The sequence below is a fragment of the Callionymus lyra genome, chromosome 6 (assembly GCF_982586985.1).
Source record: "Callionymus lyra chromosome 6, fCalLyr1.hap1.1, whole genome shotgun sequence".
NCBI lineage: Eukaryota > Metazoa > Chordata > Actinopteri > Syngnathiformes > Callionymidae > Callionymus > Callionymus lyra.
In genome coordinates this window covers 6,561,915-6,576,627 of record NC_141823.1, presented here as the reverse complement: position 1 = coordinate 6,576,627, position 14,713 = coordinate 6,561,915, and the positions used below count along the sequence as shown (strand labels likewise).

Sequence of the window (14,713 nt, the reverse complement as noted above, 5' to 3'; positions counted from 1 at the left end):
AGGTGGAAGCTAGAGATTTAAATGTCAGACTTTTACTTTTTCAGGGGCATATTGAGATAGTTTTAAATACATGATTCCAGAAAGTTACATTTTCTCGAAAAGACATACGAGCATCTAATGATTCAATGTACCTACTTCTTGTACAATGTTTTATTTTTGCAAACTGACGTACTTTTCAGATTTTTTTCTGGTCTAAATGCAAGTGAAGTTATGTTTAACGTGATAAATACACAAGAGAGCGAAGAACATCTCTAGATGGATCAACAAAGTTTATCCATCTATCTACGCATCTGTCTATCTATCTATGCATATATCTATCTATCTATGCAACTACGCATCCATCTATCTACGCATCTATCTATCTATCTCTCTATCTACGCATCTATCTATCTATCTATCTATCTATCTATCTATCTATCTATCTATCTACGTATCTATTTACGCATCTATCTATCTCTCTATCTACGCATCTATCTATCTATCCATCTATTTACATATTTATCTATCTACGTATCTATCTTTCTATCTATCTATCTATGTATCTATCTATCTATGTATCTATCTATCTACGCATCTATCTATCCATCTACGTATATACGTATCTATCTATCTATGAATCCATCTATCTACGCATCTATCTATCTATCTATCTATGTATCTATTTACGCATCTATCTATCTCTCTATCTACGCATCTATCTATCTATCCATCCATCTATTTACATATTTATCTATCTACGTATCTATCTTTCTATCTATCTATGTATCTATCTATCTATGTATATATCTATCTATGCATCTATCTATCCATCTACATATCTATCTATCTATCTACGTATATACGTATCTATCTATCTATGAATCCATCTATCTATCTACGTATCTATCTACGCATCTATCTATCTATCCACGCATCTATCTATCTACGCATCTATCTATCTATCTATCCACGCATCCATCTATCCACGCATCTATCTATCTATCTATCTATGTATCTATCTATCTACGCATCTATCTATCTATCCACGCATCTATCTATCTATCTATCTATCTATGAATCTATCTATCTATCTATGAATCTATGAATCTATCTATCTATCTATCTATCTATCTATCTATCCATCTACGCATCTACGCATCTACCTACGTATCCATCTATCTTTAACAAACTTTGTGTCTGAAAGTTCAAGTATTTGATATGCTATTTATGTTCTTATTTAAAATATGTGCATCAATATAAACCTTTAAAATACCAAAAGAAACAATATAAATAAAAGAAAACATGATATTTTGGCCGTACATGTAGGTCACCACAGTCGTGTTTGCTGACAGGACACTAGGGCACTGGGACAAACCCGGTCACTGTCCGTAACCAGAGCCGCCCGGTTCCGTAGGAACACGCCGACCTTTTGACCCCGACATGTGATGTCAATCTAAAGAAAGGTGAACCCAAGCACAGGAACCAGAGAAGCATAATCTCCTATATCCACGAGGCAAGTGTGTCACCGATGTTTGAGGCCGAGGTAACTGGAACACGTCGTGGGAGATAACAAGGCCGACTCGGTCGCACACATTCCAAGAGAAACATGCTGAGACTTCCTGCTTCTTCTGGGACCTGACCAGGTCTCACGTTGACCGACTTCCCCGACTAGAGGATAGACGGAGAGGGGACGAGGCTTCGGAGGTTATGGGAATCAAAGTTGATAAACAATGTGTCTCCAGGAGGAGCCTCTGAGGTGCTCAGGGTTCACTAGCTTCTGTTCAACGCTTTAAAAAAAAGCTGACGTTGTCGCTTTAATGCATCTCAACCGCCCGCGACAAGTACTGTGGAGTATGGAGCAGATGTAGAGTGAGACCTAACGCATGTACCCGAGGATTGAGGAGGTATTAGATGTCGCTTAAGTGTAATTAACATTCTTCTAGATTCACTTTGGTTCAAGTTTCCACGTTGACCGCAGATGGTGCTTGGCTCAGAAACTAGCCTTGTGACATCATCGCAAGGACACGGCGGCCATCAGAATAAAGATAGATAGATAGATAGAACTTTGTTGTTCCTCAGGAGGTCTCCTTCTGGAAATTGTTTGAATCTGAATATTGGTCAACATATCAAATGTTTAAACTTTGATTTTCTTTTTCTTATTCAAACTTCACACAGAAAGGTCACCAAGCTAACCACTGCGCCTTTTAATATACACATTTTGAATTCCTACAATTTAACTTTTTTCTTTCGTATTTCATAATGGGGAAGAAAGTTAATATTTCAACACTGGCATCGAATCGGTATCAACCGATACCCAAAGCCCAGATATTGGTATCGGAACCATAAAAGTCGGATTGGTGCATGCCTAGAATTTCACGTAAAAAAACAGATTAATTTCAACAAATCAACTTTTGAAGTGTAAAAATCGACCAACATTCTGACACGGATATACTTCCGTACATCAGGACCAGTTATTCAAGTAAATTCAAAGCAAATGTTCTACTTCCAGCATATTTAAAGGCGCTTTAAAGCACCACCGATCGAAACAACAAATCTCCCCAGAGCATGACTCAGAGATTGTTGGATTAAACTTTGAACCTACAAGTTGTTTTTCTGCACCTAAAATACATTTTAAAAACCACCTTTGTGAAGCACACCACCACCTCCAGTTGAACATTAATCCTCTCCACATTGCTTGGGCCAAAGCATCTCCTTCTATACGCCGACGACACTTGTAGGTAAACATTAGTGACGGGTTAACTACCAGGACGGGCCGTTAACCACCAAAGAATGATTCAATTCATCAACTTTAACTGCCGAGCCAACAGTCTCCAGGGCTTTGCTGCGGCAAAAATAATAAATGGGCTCAGAAAAAATAATCCGCAAATCCTCTGACACATTTTAAAGGTATTTAATTTGTATTTCTTCAAATGAAGACTGAAGGACTTATAGGAAACCCACGGAGGAGCTCGGTTTTTTAAAGCCTGTGTTTTCTCGTGATGATGTAGCTCAGAGTTAATCCGTGAAAGCGGAACAAGAGTTTTAGCTTTTTTTAAAGAAATCTTACCTTCACTCAGTTTTTCCATCTTCGAAACCTCTGAAATCCCTCGACATGTGCGATAACCTACGTCTGTTGGAGGCCCTTAGAACTACGTCCTGTACAGAGAGTCTCCACCAATCTCAGGATAAAGGACAGAACGTCACGCGTACAACAAAGGATCTGGATTAAAGGTAAAAGATCTTTGTGGTCTGAATACGATCACTTTCATCATGCTGGAGAGGCAGAAACAACACCAGCATTGTTGTGTGTACACACACACCACGCTACACATTTTAAAACCTTAAACCTTTAAAGAAAATCCTTGTTAAATTATTCATCTTGGAAAAATAATAATTTACATTTTTAAAGGTTTCATTGACTCGTTTTCTGCGTCAATACATCCAATTATTTTTATATATTCGAAAGTTTAAAGAAATATATAATAACATTAAAAAGAATGGTATTGAAAGTGAATATTTCTTATTTTACACATAGAGTTTGATACTCAAATTGCAAAATTTCTTAAATAAATGTTTATAATGTATTATTTTTTAATTCGTAGTGTTTTAAATTCAATTTTATAATGTTGGTATGATAGTGCCTCTGCTAATCATGCTGGAACTAATACACCAACAATTTTAGATTGAATTAAAATGGCTTTGCATTGAAATGTATTGAATTTTAAATTTTTATTTTTGAATTATTGGAATTCGAATATCAAACTCTACGTGTAAAAAAACGAAAAATATTGGATTTTCTTAATTAAAACATTAAAAAATGCCAGGTTAAATTCCACGACTCAACAGTCTGACGACACTGATATTCTTCTACAGCCACGGCGTGGCCTCAGGTCCAGATGGTTCTCCTCGTTCACGCCGAGATCTCTGCTGGTGGACGATAACAAGTGGCGTCGGTGGGAGGATGTGACGGCACCTGGCAGCAGAAACGCGACCCGCGGTGCGACTCGGAGCATCGGCCGGTCGAGTCGGGGGTTTGTGTAGGTTGTGTATTTCTGTCTGCGGACGACCTCAAATACTTCACAACAGTGTGTACGTGAACCTGCCTCGGCGACCTCTTTATCTCGGGCCTGTAGATGACTTCAATAACAGGATTACGTAAGAGTCTTACTGGTCCGGGAGCTCGGGTCGACCCGTCGTTTTCGGCCGATACAAAAGGACGAGTGAACTCGGCGACTCACGAAAACATAATTTCCCGCAGCATTGAAGAGGACAGTTGCTATCTCGTGGCTACACGGTGTTCAAAGGGAAAAGGAGGACATGCCGAGTCAGACGTCTGAGTCAGCAAACAGCAATGGTGTCGAACCAAAAAAAGCTTTCTGATGAATTATCGGAGCAAAACCAGTTCCTGAGTTAGTCTCGACACAGTTACACAACTTCTTTACTTCAATATTGCCAAAGAAAACTTACTCTTAATTATGTTGACAGAGAAGTTGGTGACACAACAGATAATTGTTTAATTATCTTTATTTTAATTAAACATGTGACCTCACAGTTTGAAGCATCATCAGGATCTAGAAAAACTGCTCTCGGTAAAGATAAAGAAATTCTTAAGAAAGTTGCATAACATACCATATTAGGCACCTGACTAGGTAGCCTCATAGAGTAATAGTACTGAGCTAAACGCAGTAATACTATGAAGCCTATTACTATGGATGTCTTTTCACAGTAATACTACACATCTCCTCAGAATGATATTACAGAGCTCAAAGAAGTAATACTATGTAGCCTCGCAGAGTAATACTACGGAGTTTAACGCAGTAATGCTACACAGCTTCGCAGATTAACATTATGGAGCTTAAAACAGTTACACTACAGAACCTCGCAGCTTAATGCCACAGAGCATTGAGGAGTAATACTACAGAGCTTCATGGAGTAATACTAGAGAGCCTCAAGAAGTCATGCTAAAGAGCCTCGCGAAGTAATACTACAGAGCCTCTTGATGTAATACCTAGGCGCTTAACACAGTAATTCTACAGAGCCTTGGGGAGAAATATTACAAGAGTAACATTATGGGGCTTCAGGGAGTAACACTACGGAGTTTCACAGAGTAACACTACTGCGCTTCGCGGAGTAACACCAAGGAGCTTCGCGGAGTAACAATACAGAGCTTCCTGAAGTAACAATACTGCGCTTCGCGGAGTAACACCAAGGAGCTTCGCGGAGTAACAATACAGAGCTTCCTGAAGTAACAATACTGCGCTTCATGGAGTAACACCAAGGAGCTTCGCGGAGTAACAATACAGAGCTTCCTGAAGTAACAATACTGCGCTTCATGGAGTAACACCAAGGAGCTTTGTGGAGTAACAATACAGAGCTTCCTGGAGTAACAATAATGCGCTTTGTGGAGTAAAACCAAGGAACTTCCTGGAGTAACACCAAGGAGCTTCGTGGAGTAACACCAAGGAGCTTTGCGGAGTAACACTACAGAGCTTTGCGGAGTAACACTACAGAGCTTTGCGGAGTAACACTACAGAGCTTTGCGGAGTAACACTACAGAGCTTTGCGGAGTAACACTACGGAGCTTCCTGGAGTAACACTAAGGAGCTTCGCAGAGTAACACTACGAAGCTTCACGGAGTAACACTACGGAGCTTCACGGAGTAACACTACTGCGCTTCGCGGAGTAACACTACGGAGCTTCACGGAGTAACACTACGGAGCTTCACGGAGTAACACTACGGAGCTTCACGGAGCAACACTACTGCGCTTCGCGGAGTAACACTACGGAGCTTCACGGAGTAACACTACGGAGCTTCACGGAGTAACACTACGGAGCTTCACGGAGTAACACTACAGAGCTTCACGGAGTAACACTACTGCGCTTCACGGAGTAACACTACAGAGCTTCACGGAGTAACACTACAGAGCTTCACGGAGTAACACTACGGAGCTTCACGGAGTAACACTACAGAGCTTCACGGAGTAACACTACAGAGCTTCACGGAGTAACACTACAGAGCTTCACGGAGTAACACTACAGAGCTTCACGGAGTAACACTACAGAGCTTCACGGAGTAACACTACGGAGCTTCACGGAGTAACACGGTGCCAAGGTAACACTATGGAACCTTGCGAGGTAACACAGAGCCTAGCGGTGTGGCTACGTCGTATTTAAGTGAACCTTTTAGTCTGACAAATACGGTAGAAAATAAGAAATCATTTAGCCGACTGATTAAGGGCCTGACAATTGTCATACCAGAAATATTTTAAGTTTACCATCAGTGTTTCCGACAAAAGGAGAGTAAACAAGTTCCATCATCACCTGAGTCCTGATCTTCTGTGAGAAACACAGCAGATAGTGAGCCGGACTTAAAAGTGTCTCTGACGCGAGCACCAGTTGTCGTGAGCCCCCGCTACAGGTTCAGAACCAAAACCAGACCAACAGGACGAGACAGGTGCTGCGAGGGACAACAGCGCCGTCACTGTTATCAGCGAGAGTGTATACAGCGTCCACGTGTGACAGTCTGGACGTCTCAGGGCAGCTGATCTGGTGAGCAGCAGACGGCCTGGAGGGAACATCTCACCACTAATGGAAGCAGACGGTTGAGAGCCACTGTACGACACCACAGAGGGAAACAACGACAGATTTTAAGGCTGATGTCTGGGATTATGAGCAGGGCTGAGGTCATATCTGAGTGTGCTGCTGCTGCTGCTAAAAAAAAGATGTGGTTGCGGAAGATGAGGAAGAAACACTTAGTCACGATCTCTTTGTTCCGACACGAGTTAAAAAAAAAAAAATCACAGTTCTGTCATCCGACCCCGACGAGAACATAACGCACATCTTTAAGAATATGAATAAAACAGAAGTTGGCCACGGAGCAGATGGAACCTGGCTGGAGAGAACCTCCCTGACGGCTGTAAACAGAGACGGATCTTTACGGGCCTGTAAAAGCTGTCGGCTCATGCTTCGGCTGTGGAGCCATTATTAGGGGCAACAGCAATCTGTTGAACACTCACTCACACATTATTCTGACTCACGACACACACACACACACACACACACACACACACACACACACACACACACACACACACACACACACACACACACACACACACACACACACACACACACACACACACACACACACACACACACACACACACACACACACACACACACACACACACACACACACACACACACACTGGAGCGAGGTGGGAGGAGTGGGTCTGACAAGAGCTGGGTTTTTTCTACAGTTCTGGACAAACTGTGGTAGATTTTAAATAGATAAATACGACATCTTGTAACTATTTTATCAGGGATGGAAGAGTTTTTAAGAATGTTGGCGGAGAAAGGATAGAGTTATCATCATGTGGTGTTAAAGGAAAATCAACTACAGCATTTAATTGTTATTCTTTTGAAAAATTGGATTCTTGAATTGAATTTAAGGGTTACATTTTTTATTTATTTAATAATTAAATTTATTTTAAAAAAAAGTTTTAACAGAGTTTGATATTTGTATTACAATAATACAATCCTGTAGCATCTTAAATTCAATATATTGTTATAATAGTGCCATTAGACATTAGAGCTCCAAGCGACTTGATCGATACTCATCAGCCAATCACACGACGTGCAGATGATCAGGTGACGTCCCGTCAATTCAACATGGCGGATTCCAACAGTACTTGAATCAAGCTATTCACAACAATTTTTATTTTAAAGTTGGTGTGAATTTAAAAGTTAGAGCCAGAGGCTCTGCATTGTTATATTGATTTTAAAAGGATATGAAATAGAAAATATTGAATTGAGAAAATGTATTTTTTAAATTATTGGAATTAGAAAATCAAACTGTATGTGTTTAAGGAAAATTATAATTTTGAAAATATTATTTGAAAAAAAAAAAACAAGTTAAAAAAAACAACCCAATCCAACCTTTCAATACAAAAATATAAAATTAAATTATTTAACATTTTAATTCAAGCTTAAAATATTAATTAAAAATATTCAAAGTTTCAACATTGGATATTCTTCTATCTATATACTTCTACAGTAACCACACATCACCTCCGAACCAAACGATACAACATATTATCAGAAAACCAACGAAGACTGTGTCGATCAAGTCGCAGGTATACACATTATTTCCCCAACATTTGAGTTCAGGTATTAAAGGACAAAGTTATCTCACCAAACCTCGCTGCCTCACTCTCCTCATCCGTCTGAACCGAAGCCACTGAGAAACAAACATGTCACGACATGCCTTACATGTTCCGGCCAGACCCAAAATTTGGGTTTCTATTTTGGTCTGAGGGAACGTAACGCCCGAGCCAGCATCACAGTATCATGCTAATGATCTGTAAACAATACTATTGCACCTTTCATGGAGACAATGGAGCAGTTCGCCTGCATCAACGTTCATGCTAGCGCTGCTGTGTAGGCGACTGAAGGAGAAGCAGCTGGTCGCTGATAGCACGCTGCTAATGAATATATTTACACAACAACCAGACGTCGTCCATAGAAAAAAAACACCTCTACAGTACGTGTTTCAAGCTCCCACGGTTAACAACGCAATACACAACTGTCTGTATTTGAAATAAAGCTCTGGTGAATTTAAATAACATGAAAAACTTCATTGGAGACATTGTATTGCAACGACAAAGACATTATTAGGGGTAAACTTGACGATAAATCCACAGACATTAGGAATGCGAAGTGCTATTACCTGTGGAAATATATCTCAGGTGCGTCCAACGTGAACTGCATCTACTTTATTGATAGGAAATATAAAAGTTTGCTACAGACATTCGACTTGTTTAAGATTCTCTGGTGAGTCTATCAACTGTCCAGGCAAGTCTCAGGAGCCTGTTGTCTCTTGTTCACTTTTTCAACTTCACCACAAAAAAACACACTGTTCTTGACACTATTGGTGATAAAGGTTAAGAAAACATCGACACTTAAACATCGCAATATTTGGTTCACATTTCTGTATCGATATTCAACAGAACTGTATATGATGCGTTTCTGGGCTTTAAAATCAAATTTAACTATTACGTTTATTCTTTATATTTCAATGATAATAAAACAATAAAACTACCTTTATTTACAATAAACATGCAAATATTCAAAATATTGCGATTTAACTTCTGCAGCTAGATGGCAGCAGTATTTACTTAGCCAATAGAACAATGAAGTTCTGCGAGATCCTGGTGATGACTGAGGACGAGAGGATACAGTGACTCCAGAAGCTTTTAAAGCTTTTGTACATATTTTGGTTTGAAAACAAATGAAAGCAGTTACGACTTTGTCAAGAGTCATGTGGTCTGTAAATTCTGCAACACCAGAGTCAAGTACTCGACAATACTACACATATATACTTGTTTTTACAATTTGGCAAGACATTACAATGTAATGTATTGTTGCCGCTGATTCATGATACGTATCGTATCGCCAGATTCTTTCCAATACTTATACACTACTGGCAATAAACATGATAACATTTCTGAATGAGATCAAAAACAGTTGACTATTGTTGAATACTTTAGAGTTGAAAGTTCAGAGGAAGGGATCTGTATGGCATCGTCGTCAAGTAAACTCTGAGGTTCTGCCATGAAAACTATTCTCACAAGTATCCTATTTCACAATGTATTTTGAGTAAGTAAGTCATTTATATTTATAGAGCGCTGGATCCAACAAAAACAACCACACATTTTCATATTGATGAACACAAATCTACCATAGTAATGTGTGTAGATGTACAAGATAATTATTCTATACGATACTTTTATGGGAGTTTGCCTTAGTCATCATTCTTCAACAGTCGGAAAAAGCGAGTGTGAAAAAAACATGTTTAAAGGAATTGACCAATAAAAACTACAAAGTACAAACCTAACTACGTTTGCGAGGACAAACACCTTCATACCGACAACCCTCTGGAAAATAAATGGCTTTTTATTTGAAAACAAAATGTACTTTTCGATACCCTTGAATGAAATTATACATCAGACACCCAGAGACAATACCCTCTTCATCCTGCACTGAAGCTCACTGTATCGAGGAGCTCCTCAGAAGCTGCTCATCCCAGCGAGACCCAGAAGGCAGGAGGCTGAGAAGTGATTTGATTTCTCCACATAAGCTGCTCAGTATGTTCGCCCGGAAAAAAACAAAACAAAAGAAACGTCGGCGCCCGACGTCTGCCTTTGATCTGGAGAGCTAATGCTACGAGCGTTCATAATCACAACATGACAGCCAGTTTGCTGACCAGACGTGGAGATCATCTGTGAAGAAGCTCAAGCCAACGCTTTCTTGGGTAAAGAAATCCAAAGTAGCTCAACATTAAACAATCTTACCTTTGAAGTACTTGACAGCTTTGGTTATGATAAACAACAGTATAGAGCTTGCAGTACAATAGCAATACACTCAAATATCACAAACCTTTCTTAATCATACCGTATTGATATTAAACAGGAATGTAGATTTAAACATTGAATTCTACTTGATTTCTTTTGCATTTCTTCTGTTTTGAAACAACAAATAAAGATATTTCTGTTTTGTATTTATTGAGCTGATGTTAAGCTTGTCATCGCTTTTGCTGCGTTTACCCAGATTTAATCGTTCTTACGGCCGTAAGAAGGATCTTAACCCTTGTCTTATCCCAGGGTCAAGGTGACCCGAAGGCCCGAAAAAAAAGCAAAAAAGTTTGTTGCAACCCTTGTGTTTTCTCAGGCTCAAGAAATTGACCCCAGAGACAACACAAGGGAGACTACAATCGCATTTGTTTTTGGGCCTCTGGGTCACCTTGGCCCTGAGACAACACAAGGGATACTACAAACACGTTTGTTATCGAACCTCTGGGTCACCTTGACCCTGATTCAACACAAGGGATACAACAAACACGTCTGTTTTCGGACTTCTGGGTCACCTTGGCCCGGAGACAACACAAGGGATACGACAAACACGTCTGTTTTCGGACCTCTGGGTCACCTTGACCCTGAGATAACACAAGGCTTAAGATGGCTGTTAAGAGTGGTTCAGCTCCATCTTACATCTCCTTCTAAGCGAAAGATCTTCTTACGTGAAGAACGACTTTGGAAAAGCGCGTCCTTTATTCACAGTGCTCTTAAGAGCGCTCCAAAGAAGACCGTGGCACTTAAGAAGCTTCTTTATGAATACACAGCCATTTTGTAAGAAAGTAAGTAATGGTTATTTCTATAGCGCCTTTCTAGACCAGGGTCACAAAGCGCTTTAACAATCAAACGATACACAGTTTAAATATATACTTTAAAAGATCAAGACACATAAGACCAACCCAGGAGTCCCAGTTAGTCAGGGAAAAGCCTTCACACATAAGAATGTCTTTGTTTATTATTCTATGATAGTATTTCTGCAATACATTCGTTTAAAAGTATCAATATATCACCCTGTCTACAGTATCATGATATATATCAATACATCTTCTAGCTGTAACTATATCATGATATGTATTGTATCACCAGATTCTTGTCAATATACACTCGACATGCTCTGTCTGCGTCTTCTATTTTAAGGCGTATAAAGGTGAGCAGTGAAGGTCCAGTTGAGAAGCGAAACCAATTCCACACAGAAGTAACAATTAGGAAACGTCTAATGCTCCACAAACGCTTCCGGTCGGGGGTCAGTCCTGATGCAGTTTCATAATCTAACAGCGAGACTGTCCTGGATTGACCGCTGCGGTTAATCTCATCACGACGGGAACCGTGTGGCGCCGAAAACAACAACCAACAAAAGGATCTTTCAGATCAATGAGCAAATAATCAACACGTAAATAGATGATACTGTGATTCCACAAAGGAAGTGGGACACAGTTCAATAGATCAGAGTTGAGACGGGAGCGACCAACAAGGTTCACTCTTAGTGCACACAAACCTGACTGCACCGCACACAGTTTGAGCTCGTTGTGTTGTTGACAATGGGTGTCGAACATTTAACACACTGTGTTGGGAAGGTATTGTATGGAAGTGTACCAGTGCTGTCAAGAGCATTGAGTGGTTCCATTTAACATGTCAATCATTTCTACCTCGATAGGTTGGATTTGTTATTAGATAATTGAATTCAATAAAGTTTATTTAAATATTGAATTGTTTTTAATAATGGAAAACAGAGTTTGATATTGTAATTCACAAAATAACATTTTCTAAATTCAATATTTTTCATTTCATAGTCTCTTAAATTCAATATAAAGATGTTGATACAATAGTTCCTCCAGACAAAACCAACAGAGTTCCGAGCTACTCGATCCAACTTTCCGCCGATCAGGCGACGCACGGGCGATTCATTACAAAACAACGTAGAAGCACTGGCAATGCATCATGGGGGATTCAAAAGCAAAGGCAATATTTAAGCAATGTTTTACAGCATGGTGTGAAAATTAAAAGGTGGAGTTGATCAGGGCTCGATTGGATTAGTCTGGTAAGAAGATACTATTGTACCAACATTTTTCATATTGAATTTAAATGGCTACGAATTCAAATATATTGTATTAAAACTTTTATTATTGGAATTAGAATATAAAACTCTATGTGATGTTCGAAAAAAAGGTTAATTTAAATATATATATATAAAAAAAGGTAAACCGATCAATATAAAAATGATTAAATAATAAAAAATGTAAACCTTTAAATGTAGATTTATTTGGAAAAGATGGAATAAAAAAAAGGTTATTTTTTAACTATTTAAATTGGTATATCAAACTCTATATTCAAAATGTTTTTTAACTAGTTTTCATTGGTCATTTTTAAATGACTAAAATAAAAACACTAAAGCTTTAACATAAACACCATTGAATTCAATCATTTAAAAACGTTTCAACATTTGAAGCGATAAATCAAAATGAAATCTTCTGATATAAAATAAGCAGCTAGCAAAAAGTTTAAATATTAAAAAAAAAAAAGTTAAACCGATCAATATAAATGATTAAATAATAAAAATGTCAACATTTAAATGTAGATTTTTTGGGAAAAGATGGAATTAAAAAAGGGTTATTTTTTAACTATTTAAATTGGTATATCAAACTCTATTTTCAAAATGTTGAACTCTTTTTATTGGTCATTTTTAATAAAATAACTAAAATAAAATAAAACTAAAGCTTTAACATAAACACCATTGAATTAAATCATTTAAAAACACGTTTAAAACGTTAAATCCAAATGAAACATTCTGACATAAAACAAGCAGCTACCACGAGCATGTTCTCCACGTCAGTTCTGATCCACAGAACACTGACCAGCAGGATGACCAGCAGGATGACCAGCTGTTACATAAATCTCTGGCCTCATTCAACCCAAAAACAACGTTGTCGAGACATCTCTGTTGTCACTGTGCCACATACCTCTCTCGGTCTTCATGTTGTCCTCCAGTGTCATCGAGGTGGTTCCTGGGGTGTAGGGGGGTCTCTTCTGTGCGTGTCTCTCCTGACACAGTCCAGCACAGACTCTGGACCCTCCTGGACTGGGACCCTATTTACCTTCAGCTGTGAAGCCCGCGTGAACTGTCGCCAGCTGACCCTAACCCACAACAACAAAGCCTGGCTTTGTTAGCATCATGCTACTGTAATCTTCCATCAGCGGAACCAAACAAACAGACCTGGACCTGGTTCTGGACCTGAACTGGTTCTGGATTGTGAGGCTAGAAAACAGAGCCGGGTCGAGATCCCAGCAGCAGCCGAACCACGGTGACGTCGCGATGCATGTCGGGGGGTCTCTCCTCTCGTCACGAGCTCTGGGTCGGTTAACTAACTCACTAACTAGCTTAACTAGTGTCACTAGCTACACGTTAGCTCAGGTGTTCCCACGTCAACGACGACATGTCGCGGATTCTACTCACGAAGATCCGCGGGAATCGACGCCAGGAGCTCGAATAATACGATAAATATAAAATTCAACATTAATAAGGACTTGTCAATCGGGCATTAAATAAAAAAAAGTTAGTTTTTTAAAAACAAAATAAGTCGTTACGTTAACGACGTCAACGGCGACGTTAACGTTTTTTTTTGTAACTTTAAGAGTTTGAAGGGAAGGCGTGAGAAGTCGTGATGCTAGCAGTCTGTCTTTCCTCCTCCTCCTCCTCCTCTTCTTCCTCCTCTTCTTCTTCTTCTTCTTCTTCACCTCCGCTTGTCAAAACAGATCAGCAGCTCGAGTCACGTGTCCCAACAACAGACTCCTCTTCGTCACTTCCGGTTCTCCACCAAAGCCTGGCATGAACTCCTCGCTGCCATAGCAACCGACAACTTCTTTTTTCTTTTTTTGGGACCTGGTACCGAAACTTATCGAAGAAGATGCAGAATTAAAATAAATCAGAGCTAAGCTTGTTATCTTTAAAAAATATATTTTTTATTTAGCGTTTGGACGAGCGTTGAATCTCTGGATGCTGATTGGTCGATTTTTAATTGGTTGCGCGTTCACGTGAGCACGTGAGGCTCGGTTCTGCTCGAACATTTTGTACCGTTTGATCTCACGAGATACTTTTAACTGGATTATCTTCACGATGCTAGAGCAAGAGAGAACGTTTGTCACTGACATTCATTTTCCAGTTTTGAGGTACTTTTGTTTCTTTGTTATGCTATTAAAAACATATTTTCAATTAAAAAATACAAACCTATTTTGTTTTGGAAACAATAAACCATAACATTGACAACATACAGAAATATTTATTTTGATTCTCAACTTTATATTTTGCATTATTTGGTGTAAAATGT

At 39.2% G+C, this 14,713-nt stretch overlaps 1 protein-coding gene across 3 annotated transcripts in view; it reads right to left on the bottom strand.

Annotated features, from left to right (window-relative positions):
• The window catches only part of atosa (atos homolog A), a 54,358-nt gene extending 40,254 nt beyond the window's left edge, over positions 1-14,104 (bottom strand). The window contains exons 1-2 of one of the 3 annotated variants that reach the window (XM_087793329.1): positions 13,603-14,104; positions 13,349-13,523 (exon numbers count right to left, since the gene is read on the bottom strand). In XM_087793329.1, the coding sequence (XP_087649455.1) occupies positions 13,349-13,382 (34 nt within the window). In that variant the 5' untranslated portion in view covers positions 13,383-13,523; positions 13,603-14,104. Of the gene's footprint in view, positions 1-3,046; positions 3,121-13,348 lie in introns of those variants that run through there. The other 2 variants (XM_087793328.1, XM_087793331.1) reach the window with 2 other exon arrangements.
• Positions 14,105-14,713: the final 609 nt, after the last annotated feature.